The sequence below is a fragment of the Engraulis encrasicolus genome, chromosome 24 (assembly GCF_034702125.1).
Source record: "Engraulis encrasicolus isolate BLACKSEA-1 chromosome 24, IST_EnEncr_1.0, whole genome shotgun sequence".
NCBI classification, from domain to species: Eukaryota; Metazoa; Chordata; class Actinopteri; order Clupeiformes; family Engraulidae; genus Engraulis; species Engraulis encrasicolus.
In genome coordinates, this window is record NC_085880.1 from 6,991,621 (window position 1) to 7,012,350 (window position 20,730).

At 42.8% G+C, this 20,730-nt stretch overlaps 1 protein-coding gene across 1 annotated transcript in view; it reads left to right on the forward strand.

Moving 5' to 3' along the window:
- LOC134441441 (DNA nucleotidylexotransferase-like) overlaps window positions 1-9,580 on the forward strand; it is a 202,133-nt gene extending 192,553 nt beyond the window's left edge. Inside the window, exon 11 of the mRNA XM_063191754.1 lies at window positions 8,812-9,580. Coding sequence (XP_063047824.1) covers window positions 8,812-8,898 — 87 coding nt within the window. The 3' untranslated portion in view covers window positions 8,899-9,580. The remainder of the gene's footprint in view (window positions 1-8,811) is intronic.
- The last annotated feature ends 11,150 nt before the right edge of the window (window positions 9,581-20,730 follow it).

The window sequence follows — 20,730 nt, forward strand, 5'->3', positions numbered from 1 at the left end:
TTTCTGGCTGAAATGTTTTTGTTGTTTTGGATCGGAATTTCTGACTGTTCTTATACCTTACCTCTCCAATCATCCAATGTTAACTTGTTTTCATGCATGACTACCCACTATCTCACTGAATCCCATTAGATGTAAAATATTCACTATTCAACAGTGGACAGGAGGCAGCCATGGCCTATTGTGTCATAGGATCAGAAGGTTGCGGGTTTGAATCCCACCCTTACCTACAACTCCATTCATGGCTGAAGTGCCCTTGAGCAAGGCACCTAACCCCACATTGCTCCACGAACTGTAATCAATACCCTGTAAATAACTGAGTCGGGGTGGCTATAAGTATCAGTTAAGTCTAATGTAATGTAATGTCCATTTTTTTTTTATTTTTTTTTAAAGAAAACTCCTCAGTCAGAGCTAAAATCATGTACATTAATTGTAGATTATGTAAAATCTCTGGGATGATGTAAAACTTCACAGCACTTTCCTTCTGTTCAAGGACACTATTATGCCAGAATATATGGTTAAAATGGATCTCTCTTAATGGACTGTCCAGGTATACAGTAGGCTAAAACCTGATGTAATATGGGCTAGGGAAAGACTATTCAAGAGTTCTGCCATTTAGACACAGAGAGAGAGAGAGAGAGAGAGAGAGAGAGAGAGAGAGAGAGAGAGAGAGATAAAGAGAGCAAAAAAATAGTGTTGCCTTGTCACTCACACACACACACACACACACACACACACACACACACACACACACACACACACACACACACACACACACACACAGGCTGACATGAGAGTTAAAAGGAGCCCAAGGCCTTGAACAGACGTCAGGCAGTCTCAGCACGATCTGTGGAGGAGTGGAGGCAGCCGATCATTCCAGCCAGATTCATGTCAGCTGAAAAAGTCTTGGAACTTGGAACAAAATGCTTCTCTTTCATGCCCATTCTTTTGACCATGGTTGATGGAGAGAGGGAGAGAGAAAAAGAGTGAGAGTGAGGGAGTGCAGCACTGGTAAGATATAAAAGCAGCTCCCAGTCGGGCTGTCGAGTTCGTGTCACTGATTTCCTTTCCATTAGAGATGATATGGCTCTGAAATGGTGAACCAGCTTCTGCTATTATACAGCGATTTGACTTTCTTCAGGCTGATGATGCCACATTTATCTCCTCCAATCTAGCAGTCAGAAGCTGCACACGTGTGGCCAATTAAAGAAGGCACAGAACACCCAGGCCAACTGCCAGATTTTCAAAAAATAGAAATAGAATTTTAGAATTAGAATCTTAGGACCTTCATTATCGTCTACACATCCGATGCAGGTGGAAATGCGGTTTTACTGTAATATGACTCGTTTTCACATTATATTACGTCAGTGCAGGGTTATTTTGAACCCTGAACAAACCAAAAAAATCCTGTGTGCTTTTAAGCACACAGCAGTCTGTGTTTTTTCCCCACCTGCTGCGGGTGTTTTTTAGGTAGAGAAAAAGTCTACACTCTGAGAATGAAGACGCAATGTCAGGGTTTTTTTTTTCTGACAGCGGACCAGTACATGATACGAGCAAATTTCTACAAGAAAAGATAAATAAACTTACCCCAGTCAACTTAATGCCATAAACAAACAATGAAGTTGGTTGCTATTCTTGTTGGCTTCCAACACAAAAACAAGGAATAATTCTTTCATCCTTGTCATGGTGAATAACAATGTTTGCTGCTATTTGACGCTATTAAAAGTTAGCTAGCGCCGTGGAAGCTGCCATTTAGCCTGCTTGTGCTCCATAGCTAGTGGTTGTCAGTCATGGGGATTTTAACAACCCTCCGTGATTTTCTCAAGGAAGGGAAAAGCATTGTGATGGCTTCCTACCATTTAAAAATCCACTCTGTTGGGGTGCTTTTATTAAAAACCTTCTAGTATGAACACTTACAGCCTTATAGAAGTTGACTGGGCTCTACCATCTATCCTCTGAACGATGCCTGTTTGTCAGCTTTTGTCCACTTCCCCTTCGTTACAATAAGCGTGTGCATTATCTTTCCTATTTGAATGCTTTCATGTAACATTGAACAGATCTGCCAAACGGTTTGTTGCACTGTCTGTGTTTGTGTGTGTGTGAGTGTGTGTGTGTGTGTGTGTGTGTGTGTGTGTGTGTGTGTGTGTGTGTGTGTGTGTGTGTGTGTGTGTGTGTGTGTGTGTGTGTGTGTGTGTGTGTGTGTGTGTATGGGTGTGTGCGTGCGTGCGTGCGTGCGTGCGTGCGTGCGTGCGTGTGTTTGATATGTCATGTGGGATGGGTTGTGAGCATGGGGGGGGGGTAAGCTCATACAGCTTAGTGTTGCTGTGGTGTTGAGAGAGACGAGAAACAGCGCGGAAGCAGATGTTGAGATGCTCCAAAGTTCACCGACAAGTGCGGCAAATCACACGGCACTCAACAATATCACCAATGATCACACACACACACACACACACACACACACACACACACACACACACACACACACACACACACACACACACACACACACACACACACACACACACACACACACACACACACGACACACACACACACACAAACACAACTCATTTACACTCTTCTGTCCACTCACAGAAGCACATCAGCACACACACACACACACTACTGTATGCCTGACAGCCCGCTCACTAGCACTCTTTCATTGTTTGTGTGTTTGACAGCACATACAGGGTACGGTACAATATTATTGTTGGAAGTCTCAGACTTACTTTAGGCAGCAGCCTCTTATCATTTCCTGAACAATCTGATTCATTGGACTTCAGAAAAGACAGAGATCCCTGCTGCATGTTGCACTTCTATTGCTGTTCAACAAGAAAACAGGGACCAGAAGCAATCATACACTCACACACACACACACACACACACACACACACACACACGCACACGCACACACACGCACAGATATGACCACAACAACAAGTCTTTTCTTTGGTCTTTAAAGTGACCAATTGGTGGTTGATTCGATTCAAAACATACCGTAACTTAACATAACTAAAAATAACCCAGTCCAGCGCCGCTTGAAAAGCAGTTTACGCAGCACCTGGCTGACAAGAGAGCGAGATTATTATCTAAAGTTTCCACCTGCTAGCAAATTGGATTCTCTGGAGTGCCGCACGCCACACAAAGGGATTTTAATACACCGGATGCGCAGGGACTCTGAATGCGCCACTGATTGCGTGATTCCCCTGCTGCACTGTAGTTCAGGCAATTGCTGTGGTTCATTTTTTTCTTGGGAGACCTCGCAGCTTGCCATACATAATCTTTTTTTTTTTCTTTTTTTTTTTTAAATCTGGGGGTGTTGTTATGCTAGAAATGCTGAAAAAAAAGAGAAAATGGCAACACATTTTCAGTACTGTTGTTTTGCTGTTGTAGGCTTGTTTTGTAGATTTTTTTCATTGCGCTTGTTTCTCTCACTGCATCTCATCCGTCTGTGAAGTCACTTTGAAGAAGCCGTAAAGATCGATGTGCTTGGAAGTACTCTGCAATCATCGCTGCTTATTTATGTGTAATACAGCATGTACGTATGTGGATTTCATATGCATGCTTAGCCTGTCTTTATTTCACTTCAAAACTCAAATTTAATTGAAGTTTATGAACCGCAGAGGCTGCCCTATTCTCTAATTCTTTTCACCCCCAGTATTTTTTTCTGCGGAAATTCAGATCATTATGTTGCTGGCATTCAGAGAAAAAATCCGACAGGATCTCTGATCTCTGTGCACGAATCCTTCTGGATTTTCTACTGACACTATGCAACCTTTTGAAAGACTGAAAAAGGGAAGGCAACAACCCTGCCACCCTCGTGCCCAGCACAGCCCAGGCCAGGTCAGCCCAGGCCACCAACCCAACCCTGTGCTCTGCACTAGCTATCTGTGAAGTGGGTGGATGTACAAATGTGATGAAAAACTAGCAGCTATGTACAGCAGCCATGATTACAGCTCTTCAGCAGCACAAGAAGAAGTTGGGCAAATGTAGAGAGGGTAAAAGCAGAGCAAGAAAGTGTATCAGAGAAAATAGTTGTATAGAATCGGATGCAGAAATGGAATATGACAGACAAGATGATCATAGTATGAAGAGAAAGAGGGAGAGAGAGGGGGGGGGGGGAGTGAGCGGGAGGAAAGTATCAAAGAGACAACAGTGTGATCTAAAAGAAAGGTTAGACATATTGCTTTCTTCTTGCCTTCACCCCTGTTAAGAGTACTACAAAGACAAGTTGACACCCATGTGTTGGCGCCCCACCAGGAAAGCAGGATATCAGACACAGAAAAATACCTGAAGCTAGAACTGCACGTCATCATGACTGTTATAATACAACCCCAAATGTACATCAGTCACGATAACCTTTGAAATATTTCTCGGAATATTTGTCTGGGTTTTGGACAAGACAGCAAGGATGATGATGTTAATTTGTTACTGTGCAAACATCTTATGCCCTGTTAATGTGTTTCGTAGTAGCATAGGCTGCCTTAATTGGTCGAACTTGAAGTGAGAAAGAAGAGAGTAAGAGAAAAAAAAGAAAGTGTACCTTACTAGTGTATTGGGCACCTGCAACCATCTCTGCATGGCTGACATAGTAGCCTGCATGCTCTTCTGTGTCACGGAAAATATGTAATTAAAAAAGTAAAGCGGAGTAGTGTTATGGACACCTGTGACCTTCTGATGACGCTTGCGCAGCAAGCTGTTCTGTGTTGCCATGGATATGTAATTACCCAGCCAACCAATCAACAACCTTGGTAACCCAGAGACGGAAAAACAAAAACACTTACATACTGTGTGTTAATTGTCTCCATCTACTTAGCACGCTAAAGCTCAGCCTCGGAAACTGGCTTCCTTATGATCTAAATAAATATACCTATCTGTTTTTTTACATACATACGCACATGTGCACATGCCCACATGCACATACACATATACAGGGCCCTAAATTAACACCAGCCAACTGGCTAAACGCTGGTGAAATTTCAGTTTGGCTGGTAAAAAAGACCTAGCCAGGCCACGCCCTTCTAGTGACACAACACCTTCGGCATTGCAACTAGTCAGGTCAAGAGCAATGCAAGTACTTTCTGAGTTCCCGAAAATATGGGAACTCCTTTCACTGTGTCGGGAAGCATGGTCAACCATGGTCAAGCGGGTCAACCATGCCGTTTGGGAAATGTTAATTGTTGTGCTCTTAGAGATTTGGACGTTGATGATAATCAGGCTAGAAAAGACCAACTTACTAGTCACTTTGACCCGTTAGTGAGTGTGTGCTTGGCTTATAAGATTAACGTCAACTAGGCATTTTGGATGGTGATGAAAAAAAGGGAATTTTGATCCCTGCACATATACATGTGAACAATACATATATCCTATATCCAGTACATTTAAAATATTACTCTGCATTTTGCAGATAGGCCTACCTTCTGGCCTTCGTGACGGGACTGGCCTCTCGTCCTCCAAAACAGCTTCTTCACATCTTGCTCCCTTCACTGCAGGCCGGTCCTCAGCGATGCTTGATGAGCAGTGGCACTCCTAATCAAAGCCATGCTGCTCTCGTCCGTGGAGAGATAGTCCCAAGAGCCATGCTTGCTTTCTTTATTCTGCATGGTTGATGGGAGAGAGAGAGAGAGAGAGAGAGAGAGAGAGAGAGAGAGAGAGAGAGAGAGAGAGAGAGAGAGAGAGAGAGAGAGTGAGTGGAGTGAGTGCCTGTCTGAATGTGTGCACACAGGCGTGTGTATGCGTGCGCACATGTATGTATGTGTGTGTGTGTGTGTGGTTGGACGGGGACCAATTGCTGTTGATAGAGGGGAACACCTGATTTACATGCAAAACTTGGCACCCTTATTCATTTTAAAAAAATTATTAATTATTATTAACATTATATCATATATTTTTTCACTCACAACAGAAAGGCCTGTGTGCGACTGTGTTCTCTTGTTGTGATCACAGGCTCTGTCTGTCGAACACATGCATGTGCGCACACACCTCCACAGCACACACACCCATCGCCCTTACCTGCTCTCTTTGTCGTTGATTGTTATGGAAATAAAATATCTGTCGACTACACGACTGGCTTGATGGAGCCCTAGTGTTTCTCTTTGATAGCTTGGCACTCTTGAACCAAACAGGAAACACCTTTGACTTCCTCCTCAGGCTACTGCTCGGTAGTCGGACACAGGGTTTGGTGGCACCTTTCTTTCTTTCTTTCTTTCTTTCTTTCTTTCTTTCTTTCTTTCTTTCTTTCTCAATGTATTTATTTATTTACTTATTTTGTATTATTTACGTATTACTTATTTCTGTCTTTCCTCTTTAATGTAAAAGAAAGCATGTACATGTACCATGGTTTGATGGCAAATAAAATGTGTGGTAGGCATGCCTGCAGTGTAATGCTGCAATGTGCTGTTTTACGGTAATTGTTTTATAATCGTTATTCGCAGGTAACATTGTGTGCATTACAAGCTTTACAGAAAGTAATGCTCCAAAGGTGCAGCTTGACACCATTATGTCACATTCAACTTAATTGATTTTACTGAACTTACAGTAGATTTAACATTTAATATTACAGTACAGGAATATGTATATAATGTAAATATAATGTAAATATGTTGTATAGCTTTAATGTTTTAACTATAGTGTGATATTTAATGGATATACTGTCATGTGATAGTGCTTTGCATTCATTTGGTTATCTAAAATACACTTCAAGCACGTTTTGCCACTATGGACAAGCGCAAGGGGCAGAGAGATTTCTGGATCAGGACACAGGGTGCGTAATATTACGACTTGGTCACTGCATTAATAATGCATTTACTTTCCTCTGTGATTTTCACATTAAAATTTAGCGATATTTAGGAACAAAAAATGTTTGCCGGTTGGAATATGGGATGAAGAGGCTCGGGAGAATATTCTTGTGCCCAAAAGTGGGTCCCAGCTGAAAACGTTAGTGAACCACTTCAGATGCGATGTCCCATATGACCCAAATGATTCATCATAAGTTTATGCCCCTGACAGTGAGCTGGCCTTGTAACTTCACTGCTTTGGTGAGTTCCTTTTTAATGACCAGAGGGCAAAGTGGATTTGACTTTGACCTGTGTGGTGACATGTGAAGGTGGTGTGTGTGTGTGTGTGTGTGTGTGTGTGTGTGTGTGTGTGTGTGTGTGTGTGTGTGTGTGTGTGTGTGTGTGTGTGTGTGTGTGTGCGTGCGTGCGTCCGTGCGTGTGTGTGTGTGTCCGTGCGTGTGTGTGTGTGTGTGATGACATATGAAGGTTGAGTGTGTGTGTGTGTGTGTATGTGTATGTGTGCGCATGTGCGTGCATGTGTGTGTGTGTGTGTGTGCGTGATGACATATGAAGGGTATCATCCATAAAGGCCGTCTCCTCCTAGTGCTGCCGCAAGGTCACACTGTGTTTTGTTTTCATTTATAATCGCCATCCGTAGGCGCAGAGGGCCTGTGTGTGTGTGTGTGTGTGTGTATATATCTGTGTGTGTGTGTGTGTGTGTGTGTGTGTGTGTGTGTGTGTGTGTGTGTGTGTGTGTGTGTGTGTGTGTGTGTTTGTGTGCACACATGCACGGCGCATGCTTGTCTGTCTGTATCTCTGTCTGGGTGGGGGAATGTGTGAGTGTGCTTTTGTGTGGGTAGACGTGAGTGTGTGTGTTTGCATGTGTTTGTGTGTGACCGTGTTTGTGTATGCCCGCATGTGTGTGTGTGTGTGTGTGTGTGTATGTGTGTAAGCTTGTGTGAGTGTAGTCTGGATTTGTGTGTGGCAAGTTTGTGTTTGGCAAGTTGCTCCTCAGTGTTCCCGACTTTAGTGTCGCTGGGACCCAGACAGCCATCAGTGTCCTGCTGTGAGATGAGAGACGTGGCGCGACACGGCGACATCACGCATGAGAGCCCAGGCCATGACAGACTCACACTGACACCGACATGATTAGTGATTAGCCAGTGGGAGTGGAGGCACTCTGGAGACAGACAGTGTGTGTCCGTCCGTCCGTGTGTGTGTGTGTGTGTGTGTGTGTGTGTGTGTGTGTGAGAGAGAGAGAGAGAGAGAGAGAGAGAGAGAGAGAGAGAGAGAGAGAGAGAGAGAGAGAGAGAGAGAGAGAGAGAGAGTTAGAGGGAGATAAAGAGAGAGAGAGAGAGAGAGAGAGAGAGAGAGAGTGAGTGAGAGAGAGAGAGATAGAGAGAATAGGAGCCTGGAGTGAAAGATGAGAGAGTGAGATATATCATTTCTGTTCCACTGTATGCTTTGCCTCTCTGCATCTTATTCTTGATTATTGCAAATGCACTTGTGACATGTCATAAAGATTATGTATGATTATTATTAACTCTGTTTTACTGTACCTAATTAATGAAACAACCACCACCTTTCACCACCATTTCCACTATTTCATGTTCTCATTGTCTTGACATGTAGATGTACATTTGAGAAACTTCACTTGGTTTAATCTCAATTTTAAACTCATACAAATAAAACATAAAATGAAATCAAATTAAAATTAATTCAATTAGCAGGGTTTTGTCTTTGGGCAGCAGGTGTTGAATTTTTCAGGAAACGTATAGCAATGGTGAAGGAATAACTGGTCTTTTCTTCCTCTTCTTTGTGCTTTGTGTTGTTTTGGTCTTTGTATGGCTATTAGCAATCTGATGTGTAGGTAACCGAAATGTGTGGTTGGAGTGGGAGATATAATATTTTTGATGTTTTTCTTGTAGATTAAAAAAACAGTTACAAAAAATCTAGTTGGTAGCCTACTTTACCATCTCCCAACATTTCCTTTACTGTCTTGATTACAATGTTAAAATGTGTTTTTTTTTCTTTCCAGGATGCATTTCTGGTGGCCAAAACTGAGAGGGATATTTTCGATCTTCTGGGGCTGGATTACATCGAACCTTGGCAACGCAATGCATAGAACTCCAAGAAGCGGAGAATGCTGAGTGCTTCCATTCATTCGCCATCAGATGGGCACTCAGATTGGCACCCAACACTGCCACTTCTGTGTGTGTGTGCATGTGTGTGTGTGTGTGTGTGTGTGTGTGTGTGCACGTGTATGACACACGTTTGCGTGTTTGCATGCTTACAAGCGTGCCGACGGTGCTTCAGAGTGCTATCTCCACACTATGTTATTCAGCGCAGGCTTGTCAGATCTGGCAGATGCACCCTCATCACGCCTTATTGTTCTCCTCCAAACGCATAAACAGCTGTTTATCTCCTCCACAAACTCTTAGTGGGGCTTTTATGTAGGCACAGAGAATGTAGGCTTACGTACACACATACACACACACACACATTCAAGGAATGCAAGAGTGGAGTGTTGAGAGAGGTGTTCAGGGAGGGTTTGGACTTGACTAAATTTCTCTGATTATACAGTGTACATCAATAATGAATACACCCCTTTTGAAATGTTGAAGTTATTTCCAAATTGTGCATAAAGTAAGCTGAATACAGAAAAGAAAAATAAATCAAAATGAGTTAAATTGCATATTTTTCCATGTTTGTGACAGAAAAGAAAAATAAATAAAAATGAGTTCAATTGCATATTTTTCCATGTTTGTGACAGAAAAGAAAAATAAATAAAAATGAGTTCAATTGCATATTTTTCTATGTTTGTGAAATTACGGTACTGCAAAAGTGAGTACACCTCTATGTTAAAATCCTATACAGAGTATCATGACCTGCTTTAGCACTCACAGTACGTGTTTGTACGAAATTTGGTGAATTTTCTGCTTTCCGTAAAGTAAAATGAATAACTTAAATTGCATATTTTTCCACGTTTATGAAATGATGGTACACACACACTCTCTCTCTCTCTCTCTCTCTCTCTCTCTCTTTGACGCGAGCATTACCTCAACCAAGTCGCCCACGTGTAGGTCTCCAGGCTCCTCAAATTAGATGTTTCACAGCAGCCAGAGTAGGCGGACACTCAGCACTGCTAAGCAAGCATTGATGCATTGTAACATGTTAAATGGTGCTACAGTAGGCGCACCTATGACCAGTGGCGGACTTAGCAATTTGGGGGCCTAAGGCGAATTTAGCTAGGGGGCCCATCAGCCAATTTCATATCACATTTTTTTAAACATAAAGTGTATATTTCGATTTTTTAAAATCACGATTTTCCATAAAACAAATAATTACAAACAAAAAAACAGGCAATCTTGGGCTACACCCTTTATGGACAGACAATGAAGATTCTCAACTTTTCATGCAAAAATTTTACAAACTTAAATGTGAAATGTTCTGTAATCCCATTTTCACTTAGCCTAAATATGAGAGCAGAGTGATTTCCCCCCCTCACTGAAGTGTTATTTCATATGTGCATGCTTGCTGTCACCTATTTGAAGTGACCTTAGTTTGGGATTTCATGGAGGACTTCTAAATGCTGCTGTGGGGAGTAGACAGTAGGCTATAGCATAGGATAAGCGACAGGTGGACACACTGTTTTCTGACAGAACTGCGGTTTGCAGGCATTTGGCGTTTCTAGGTGGATATTGTCTTTGTGGATGTTACATCCCAACTTTCAAAAACTAATCAAGGAGATATTTACTGAACAAACTGAAAAGCGTGCTCTCTGTCAAACGGTCGCCCTGACCCAAGTCTGCCTGAACAGACGCAGACCCATTGAGAAGAGACGCGCGTGCAGTCAGGTTAAACAGAAACACAGCCTTCACGCTCCCCTCGCTCGCGTGCCTGTGAAATCAAATCGAAGAAGCCAATTCCGCGCTCAATGCGCGAGTTGTCATCTTGCCTACACTTCTCATATGTTGGATGTTGGATTTCATGGGAGACTTTTAAATGTCGCTGTGTGAAGTAGACAGAGTAGGCGACAGGTGCACACTCTTTTCTGAGAGAACAGCGGTTTGCAGGCATTAAGCCGTTTTCAGGTGTCTTCGTGGATGTTACAGACATCCCAACTTTCAAAAACTAATCAGGGGGATATTTACTGAATAATCGAAAAGCGCGCTCTCTGTCAAGCGGTCGCCCTGACCCAAGCCTGCCTGAACAGACGCACGTGCAGTCAGGTTAAACAGAAACACAGCCTTCACGCTCCCCTCGCTCGCGTGCCTGTGAAAATCCAATCAAAGTAGCCAATTCCGCGCTCAATCAATGCGCGAATTGCCATCTTGCCTGCACTTCTCATGTTGTATGTTGGATTTCATGGGAGAGTTTTAAATGTCGCTGTGGGAAGTAGACAGGTGCACACTCTTTTCTGACAGAACAGCGGTTTGTAGGCGTTTGCGTTATCATGTAGATAGGCTATTGTCTTCGTGGAAAGACTCCCTAAGTTCCAAAAAATTATCAAGGAGACATTTACTGCATAAACCAAAAAGCGCGCTCTCTGTCAAGCGGTCGCCCCGAACAAACCCGTTTAAGACGCGCGTGCACACGATATAAAGAGAAACACAGCCTTCACTCTCCCTGCGCTCGCGTGCCTGAAGTATCGAAGTAACCTAGACTACTCCACGCTCAATGCACGAGTTGCTTTCTTGCCTGCGCTTCTCACAGCGTTGTCAAAAAAAAATCAGGGGATTGCCGGTGTTCAGGTTTTTTGTCTATGGTTGTTTTGTTTCTTTTGAGTGGTGACGCTGTGTGTAGTCTAACAACACAGAACATAGCAAACGCTATCTGCAAACGTCTCGTGCCTTCATATTTTTTGTGCTCCGCTTGATGTTACTGACCATGAAGAGTTTGTTGAGTGTGGCGCTTGGCAGTAATCCTCCTTATTTAAGACGTCGTTGAATGTTCAGGGACTCCCCTGGCGCACATATGGAATGGAATGGAATATTCCATTTTAACGCGAAAGAGAGGGGGTGCACGGAATCTGTATTTTTTTGTAATGTAGGCCTATTGTATTGTTCTTGTTTCCAATTTAAACATACAGAAATCATTATTTATGAAAATGACCATTTATCTGTGAATAACTGTCCAAGGGCCCCAATTAGGCCTATTAGCCATAGGTCTATGTGAAAGTTGCAGAGGGGGCCCCTACAGCTGGTCTGAGCTGGATGGGGCCTAAGGTGGTTGCCTAGCAACGCCTCAATGCAAGAGCCGCGCCTGCCTATGACTGCCCTGTATTATTACATCTTCTGATGGACAGATCGAGACACACACACACGCACACGCACACACACACACACACACACACACACACACACACATTTTCATTGCCTCTTTATTCAGAGTAATACCCATGAGGGAGGCACATCTTGGCCTACAGTCATCTGCTTCCGAGCATGGGTGGATGAAGATAGTTATGCTGTTTTGCACTATGGAAATTAGTACAGAATTTGCATGAAATTTCCATTTATGCAAAAGCATATGGAATATGTACAGTAGGCCTACATACAGTAAGTGTCGTGTCTTCGCTGACTTGAAGAGATGAATGGAGTGGGAGTAGGTCAATCGCCTTTTTTATTTCCAGCATAATTATCATATGCTGATAGTTAAGTGTTGATATGCAATTATCGCTCTCTCTCTCTCCCCTTCTTCTTCTTCTTCTTCTTCTTCTTCTTCTTCTTCTTCTTCTTCTTCTTCTTCCTGACTACAGCCTAAGGCTCAAGGTTGTTGTTGAAACTTGAAGGGATGAAGGGTGCTAGATCCCAGTGAAAGACTTCTCATGGAATTATATTAACTGTGTTCACAGACAGCAACGCACCGATCTTTGCCTGCAACGTGCTTTGAAGCATGACAATGAAGAAAAGAAAATACGAGATAAGAGACGGAAAGAAAAAAACACATTGAAATATTGATGAGTTACATGGATGAATAAGAATCCAAATTCTCAAGGTCTACACACTCTCACACGCAGATCTCACATTGGCATGTACAAATCAATTCTCCACCTACTATTAGAAACACACTTGTGAAAGCGAAAAAGTGAAAGTGAAAGCCCATTGGGAAACTCCAACTCCCATTGTCATTGTGACACAGCACTCCACAGCACACAAGTGAACACTGCACACAACGAAATTGCACTTATGCCTCACCCGTGCAAGGGGGCAGCCCTCAGTGGCGCCCCATAGGGAGCAGTGCGGTGGGACGGTACCATGCTCAGGGTACCTCAGGCATGGAGGAGGATGGGGGAGAGGACTGGTTGATTACTCCCCCCACCAACCTGGCGGGTCGGGAGTCGAACCGGCAACCTCTGGGATGCAAGTCTGACGCCCTAACCGCTCACCCATGACTGCCCACTTCTCATACAAATGAGCAATGTGAGTGCATTCAAACATAATATCATAGTGATGATGATATATCTGGAGGATCAAAATTGGCCCATGGTCAGAAAGAGCAGAGAGAGAGAGAGAGAGAGAGAGAGAGAGAGAGAGAGAAAGAGAGAGAGAGTGAGTGTGTGTGTGTGTGTGTGTGTGTGTGTGTGTGTGTGTGTGTGTGTGTGTGTGTGTGTGTGTGTGTGTGTGTGTGTGTGACAGCCCTAGCTTCAGCCCTGACCCTCATCCTTAACACCTCAGCATCTGCTGGAGGATCAGAGCGGGGCCCTCAGCTCTCGTTCACTCATTCACTTGCTCTCCACTACCTCACTGAGCTGCCCTAGTTAAAGACGTCTAAGTAGAGCATGGCAGGCATTTTCAGGACTCGACCCCAGGGCCACTCTCTCTTTCACTCTCAGGAAAAAAAGAGAGGAAAGAAATTGGAGGAGGAGAAGAAATGGAAGAATTGGACATGGAAAGGGTTAAAAGAAAAATCATTCCTCCACTGGACCCATCACATGTGTGAAGTGAACTGGGCTGAAGTGATTAGCCAGCCAGACCAGAGGGATGGTCCAGGTGTATAGCATTAATCACTGACAGATCACTTCCTGGCTCGTTATGTGGAGAAATGAATATGGAGGAACTGCCATGACATTGGAGGTCATAATAAAAATGTTATGTACGGTGAGATGTATCGATTATACACTGATTTGTCACAAATGAGACACAAGATATCAATTTGTGAGATTTGTCGTGTGAATGAAGAGATGCATACATTTTTTTATATCCATCTTTTTCAACATGTGTCCTCTGTAAAATGTCTTTATATATTTCACGAGTGAAACCAAAACAGTACATTTGTAATCAGCTGTATGCCTCTGGTCTTGCAATAAATCGGAAGCATAAACCCATATTTGCTTCTTCTCTGTAAAACAGACTATTAATTTTAATGACAACAGGCTCTGAACTCCAAAAATAAACAAATGCACTTGGGAGGAACAGCATGGAGGCTTCAAAACAGAAATTCATTATTGATAATGTAAGATGGTCCTCTTATAATTTTCCATTTCCCCTCATAAAATCATTTTATAGCAGTTTATAGCGGAACACTTGAGCAAAAAAATATGCCACACAGATTTTTAAATGGGAAACAACTGTCAATAGACTGACTTCTGAGAAATTATCCAATTATTCTTGACACAACATTGAGATTACTCCACTAAATGATGCTCAAACATATTCATTCTTTGTGCATGGGCAAGCAGCAGTCAAATACTTACAAAATCAGCAGTGGTCCAATGGTATGCATTACTAAAGAACCGTGTTCATCTTCAAACGGAGCTATTGACTAGAGGAAAAATGCAGAGAGAGAGAAATTAGGAAGCAATTTCCCTTTGATAGTGGAGGATATTTATTATACATTTGCTGCATTTTCTTTTCTTGAAGCTTTGTGATTGCCGTAGAGTGAGATCATCTTTAATGCACTTAAATGTTTCTTTAATCACTTCCTGTCTGCTATACATGTAATGGACATAAACGGGTCTCACCCTGCAGTGCTCTCCTCTACATCTGAGATACAGCAGGACTATGTGCATGTTTTCCACATGCTCTATGGATTACTATGCCCATTGCATAGTGTTTTCATTGGATAAACATATTCATGTAGCACACACGCGCACGCACGCATACACGCCCGCACACCCGTACGCACCCACACACACACACACACACACGCACAAAAAAACATGGTGAGATCTGAGTTTAACCAAAGAAACTCGACAGAAGAACAATCTCTTGGGGGGAAATGCATTGGCCACGGTGTAGTACGGGGGCGTTGTCTGAGGACATGAGTGGATGAAAAATTAACTCCCTTGCACATGGTCATTGGCCAGTGGGTGCGATGGATACATGCTGTGTTCCATTACCCGTACTTAACGCCCTTTCCGCACTGTGTTTGGGTACGCAGGGCGTTCCATTTCTAATCGCGAGGGTAAAGTGTACTGTAAATTACCCGGATAACGCCCCCAAAACGGCCATTTTTCGAAGTGTGGTGTTACTGTACACTTTTCGCACTCAACGGCCGCCATGTTTGTGACGTAGTTGAGTGTCAGATCTGTCAAACGGTTGAATCTCTGTGATAACAGCATAGTTTTGATTCCAAAGACAATCGCCATGTGTATTAGAGGCAGGGGTAACTTTAAAAAGTGTTAGCATAAGGAACAGTGCCTTCCGTGTTGAATTGCATATTGGCAGTTGGTAAACTCGGATGTCACGCGACCAACCGTCATTTCCGTTAAGTGTATCAGACAGAACGGGAATCGGAATGTACTCGCCTCGTGAATTGCGGAGGGTGGAAAGGGTACTTCACTGCACTCAAACAAGGTACACAGTACAGAGGGTGAATAATGGAACACAGCATCAATCTACGTACTCCCTTGCGCATGGTCAGTGGGGGTAACACCATGATGGATAATTTGTGGCCAAATTAACTGCAGCTGTTGATCAGCAGTAATTGCTGGGGGTAATTAAGGACAGCTGACAAACATTCACGCTGTCCTATGACCTGCTCCACACACACTAATTTCCGTACTCCCCTTGCCATCATTTCGTACTACGCTGTTCTGACGTGAGTAAGCCCTCTTGTCTCAAGCCTCTTTGGTTTAACCAGAGAAATTAGAACACAGGGGAGAAGGCTCAGTCTCATTGGTTCCCATTGTAGCCAGTTAGCTTTGCATGCATTCTGCAGTAACGAGCGTAGGCCAGTCCTTCATGTGGGAAAATGTATGGAATGGAAAGGGGAACCCATGCTAAATACATTGCTACTGCCATTTCCAGTCACAAATATTATCAACAAAACATTCCTGGTAAGCACTATGACTGTTGTTTAACAATAGGCTGTATTGACAAATCGTTCAGGTGTGTAGTTTTACAGCTGGTTAGAAGATTTCAACCTGTACTCGCTAGCATCGTGCTAATGTTTATGGGTTTGGCCCCATAAAAATTGAGCTTTGTGACCCAGTATATAATAATCTAGTGGCGCAAAATAATCGAAACGCTACTCAAATGGGGTCTTATTATTTCTAGCTTCGAACTTAATATTAATATTTCAGGACAAAAAATTATAAAAAATCACAAAAATTATAATGGTAAAAAACTCCATTGACACCCATTCATTTTGCACTGTCCCGTGGTTAGGGTTAGCCAATTGTGGCTAACAGGAAGTTCCGTGAGTGAACAGCCCCTGGTTTAACTCCCTCAGATAAATGTCTGTGATGTGACATAAGGGGTAGCTCACCCTCATCCATCAAACTCATCAATCTGCACCTGTGGTTGACCTGAGCACAAGCCATTTCACCCCTCCCCCACACTGAGAGAGAGAGAGAGAGAGAGAGAGAGAGAGAGAGAGAGAGAGAGAGAGAGAGAGAGAGAGAGAGAGAGAGAGAGAGAGAGAGACAGAGACAGACAACAGACTCTGGAGACAGACAGACAGTTTGTGTGTTTCTGTGTTTGTGTGTGTGTGTGTGTGTGTATTTGTGTGTGTGCGTGTGCACGTGTGTGTGTGTGTGAGGAAAGGTCATGCTCCCATTAATTTGTCAGCGTAGAGAAATGGATAGATGGTCTCCTTGACTCTGCAGTGTATTGCCAGATTTCTGAAAAGACTGATGGCCTGCTCTTCTGGGTGATGGTGTTAAACTTTCTGTGATATATTGTTACTGTTAACCAGTGACAATGGCAAATGTGAATGTGAATATATTATTTGTAATTTGCTGGAAATTAATTAGCAAAATTAGCACAAAAAATTGCTTCCAAGCATAGTGCCTTCTTTTAGTGCTTATGTGTGCATACTAAAATGTTTGGTGACAGGATTGACCGTGGATGCCTTTCACCCATTTAAATGAACTCAATCTCAAACAAGAGCAGTATGTCAGTAGATGCAGTTTGTTGGTTTTCAATGTGGAGTTCTCTGACACTGAGAACAGTGAGATGGGTAATATTTTCTTTCTGTTTAACTTCTACTGTCATACTTCATGGATGCTGTTGGTGTGCTTGCCATGAAGTTATAAATACTCAACTATTTGTCAGCATTTATCCATTCATCATGCTTAATTCAATTTATCAGCAGACATTTCAAACATTCCCTCCTATTAAATATCACTTGCGATAGCTTTCCCCCAAAACAGCGAAAGCTGTGCTGGACAATGGCAAAAAGCATTTCAGTTTTATTCTCTGCTTCCAAATCATCATGCTCACACAAAAGGCTGAACAAAAATATGTAGCTCAGATATAGCAGGCGAAAGAAGCAATCATTGCCTCATTCCTTCCGATCGGAGAGTTTGACTTTGCGGTATTGTATCACGGGACTCTATTGTATCACTAGACAGTGATTTATAGGCGGACCAATGTGAGGTACAATACAAACGCCCAGGCCAGTCATATAGTCAGGAGAGATAAGGGTGAGAGAATAAGGTCAGAAACCGTATCTGGGGCTCCAGAAAGCTGTCATAGTGGCATCAAGTGAACTGCAGCTGGATGAGAACGCTGTACGGGAGAGCAGGGGCTTCTCATCACAGATACTGACTGCAGAGCGGTTCAAAGCATGAAGGTGAGCTGGAACATACAGCACACTGTGTGCCTGTGTAGCTGGAGTACAGGGAGGGAGTGGTGACCCCAAACACACTGCTTTTGCCTTGTTTCACCCACACACATGCAGGCACACATATGCAGGCACAAACACATGTGCACGCGCAAGCACCTATGCACGCACCTATGCACGCACGCGCACACACACACACACACACACACACACACACACACACACACACACACACACACACACACACACACACACACTTGCCTCTTTTGAGCATACAGTAGTACAGTACACGGGTGGTTGACGTTTAAGGGCGTAACGCAAAAAAACTAAAAGTTTTTCAAATTCCTGAAAAAAATGATGTATAAAAATTGAAAACAAATTTAGAAAAAAATAAAGCACTTAGTGATCTGTGGAATTTCACCTTATTTTTTTTGCCATTTTTGGGAAAATGTGTCCTGCATCAACACATTGCATAGGCATGTCACACCGTAGGAAAATGGAGTCACACCACAGGGAATTCACTGCATTATGGCCATTTTAATCCTTTTGTATACATGACTGACATCTGAGCTCATGCTAACTTGATAATGATATTGTGTTTAATCTTAATATGTGTTTTCATTTATAAAAAACTTTTTTTCCTTCTATAAGAGCAGTCACACCACAGGACACCATAAAATGAACCTAAGCATTGCGTGACAGAAAGATTGCAATATGAAACATATTAAGAGGTTAATAGTCACCTTGAGCTTCCACAGCACTCTCAAATAACTGAGGTACTGACTGGTAGGAGCCAGTCTTTAAGACCCTTGTAGTTGGCCTTGCAGCTGCCCGTTCACAAACATTGACATACATGTCACCCCACAGGACGCAATTTGTGTTACGAAATTGAACTTGAAGTTAATATTACTGTCTTGAGTTTTTTTCACATTCACATATCTTAATATAAAGTTAATATTTATGCAATCATGCCAAATGCTTCATACATTATTCAAAATGTTGTTGGTTATTTAATTTATATATATATTATATTCCAGGTTTCATTAATGTTACAGTCACACCGCAGGATATTTGACATATAAACCTTTACATAAATCTTAACAAAAATGTTTCTTCTCATCTAAGACTAATATGAAACATAATGTATCACATCTTCTTTCATTGACATTTGTTTTTTAGAGGAAAAATAACAGTTTGGTAGGTTTTTAACCAATGTTACGAAAAAACAAGGCGTCACGTCTCCCACCCACACACATTCGTAACACACAATTGCACACATTTATATACTCTGTCCATTGTATCTCTAAACAGCAACAACAAAGAACACATTATTAAGTCAACACAGAGAAGCCGACGGGGGACAAATGGGTCGGTTGTGATGTCATGATGATGACTTGCGGAGGGAGATGGTCTCCCATTAAGCAGGTTGTTACAGTAATTTGCCACCAGGCTATTGTTATAGCTATTCTTACAGATGGTGAATTCAGTGCCAGGCGATTCAATTACAGCCAAGAAATGTCTTGAAACTGTCACTCAAAGCCTATTTATCTACCACAGGCTGAAGTTTTCTTGGCCTTTATTCTAACTTTACAACTTTTTTCTTTTCCTTTCTTTTTTTTCCCACGAATGAATAGGATTTCAAAACGGTAGACAACGCTAGCCCAGCTGTCACTTGCTTTTCATTCAACAGCATAAAAAGTGAGATGAAAGAGCAATGGGTGCCAACCTGCAATAAATTCAAAGGGACACAGAGGACAATGTGGAGATTCAAAGGCAGCAACAGCTGGAGCTGCCACCTTCCTGGACTGCCGGTTGCACAACAAGTAAACAAGTTGCCAACTAAATGCGCCCACGTCTTATTTTTCAGAGCAGGCGATCGAAAACAATAAGGCCCTAGGACCAAGAACACCAGTTACGTAAAGAAGAAAATCTATGACAGGTAGAATTTGATGGAGCAGAGAAACAGACGCAAGCACGCACGCACACACACACACACACACACACAAAACAAACATATAACAACAAACACAATAATTCCAGATAGCATCAATAGCGCTGGGCTGGGCTGAGTTATTGAGTCTGGAGATCAGAGTTCAACCGGGGGTGAGAAACACAGCAATCTCCAGGGTTACCGCCGCAAAGAAGATTAGTCTTTTTCCGCTTTTGAAATGAAGCAGAAAAAATTACTACAATTTTCCATTGGGAACAGTGGAGTGTAAGTTTATGACATTGGCGTCACAGCAAATTGTAGGCCCTATGTACAATCAGTTCCAATGGACCTCCCCAGCCAGCCATATATCTACATAAATTAGACATTGTGTGGGCCCCCTATATCATGCATGAAAACGGGTCAGGGGTCAAAAAGGTGCGAAAGGTGCGGCGTGGCGTGGCGCGGTGGCACGGAGCAGCACGTGGCACGGTGGCACGGAGCGGCGCGTGTGCTGCAGCGGTGCGCACGCAGGTGTGGTGTGCAGTGGCGTTTTTGGGGGACAGTGTTGTATAGTCATACTAGGGGGGTCTGGGGGCATGGTCTCCCATGGGAGAAAATGTAGCTAAAATTTAGTCTTTAAATTATGAATTTTGAGCATACTGTAGCGACCCAGGGACAGTGAGACAAGAAGAACTGCCAACCATCTTCGTTACTTCATGATTGTCATGCTGTCATGTCTGATGAGGGGGGCAGATAGATAGATAGATAGATAGATAGATAGATAGATAGATAGATAGATAGATAGATAGATAGATAGATAGATAGATAGATAGAATGGGTTTTGGTTCTCAGTCTTTAAAAAAAAAAAATTCCCCCTTGACCTCATCATACGCTTCCTAACACCCCATTGACCTTATCAAAACCCTGCCAATGCCCCCCTTAAAAATAAATAAATTAGACTAATGCCCCCCAATGGCATAAGAACCCCTCCTCACTATCCAATGTCCCCTCAACGCT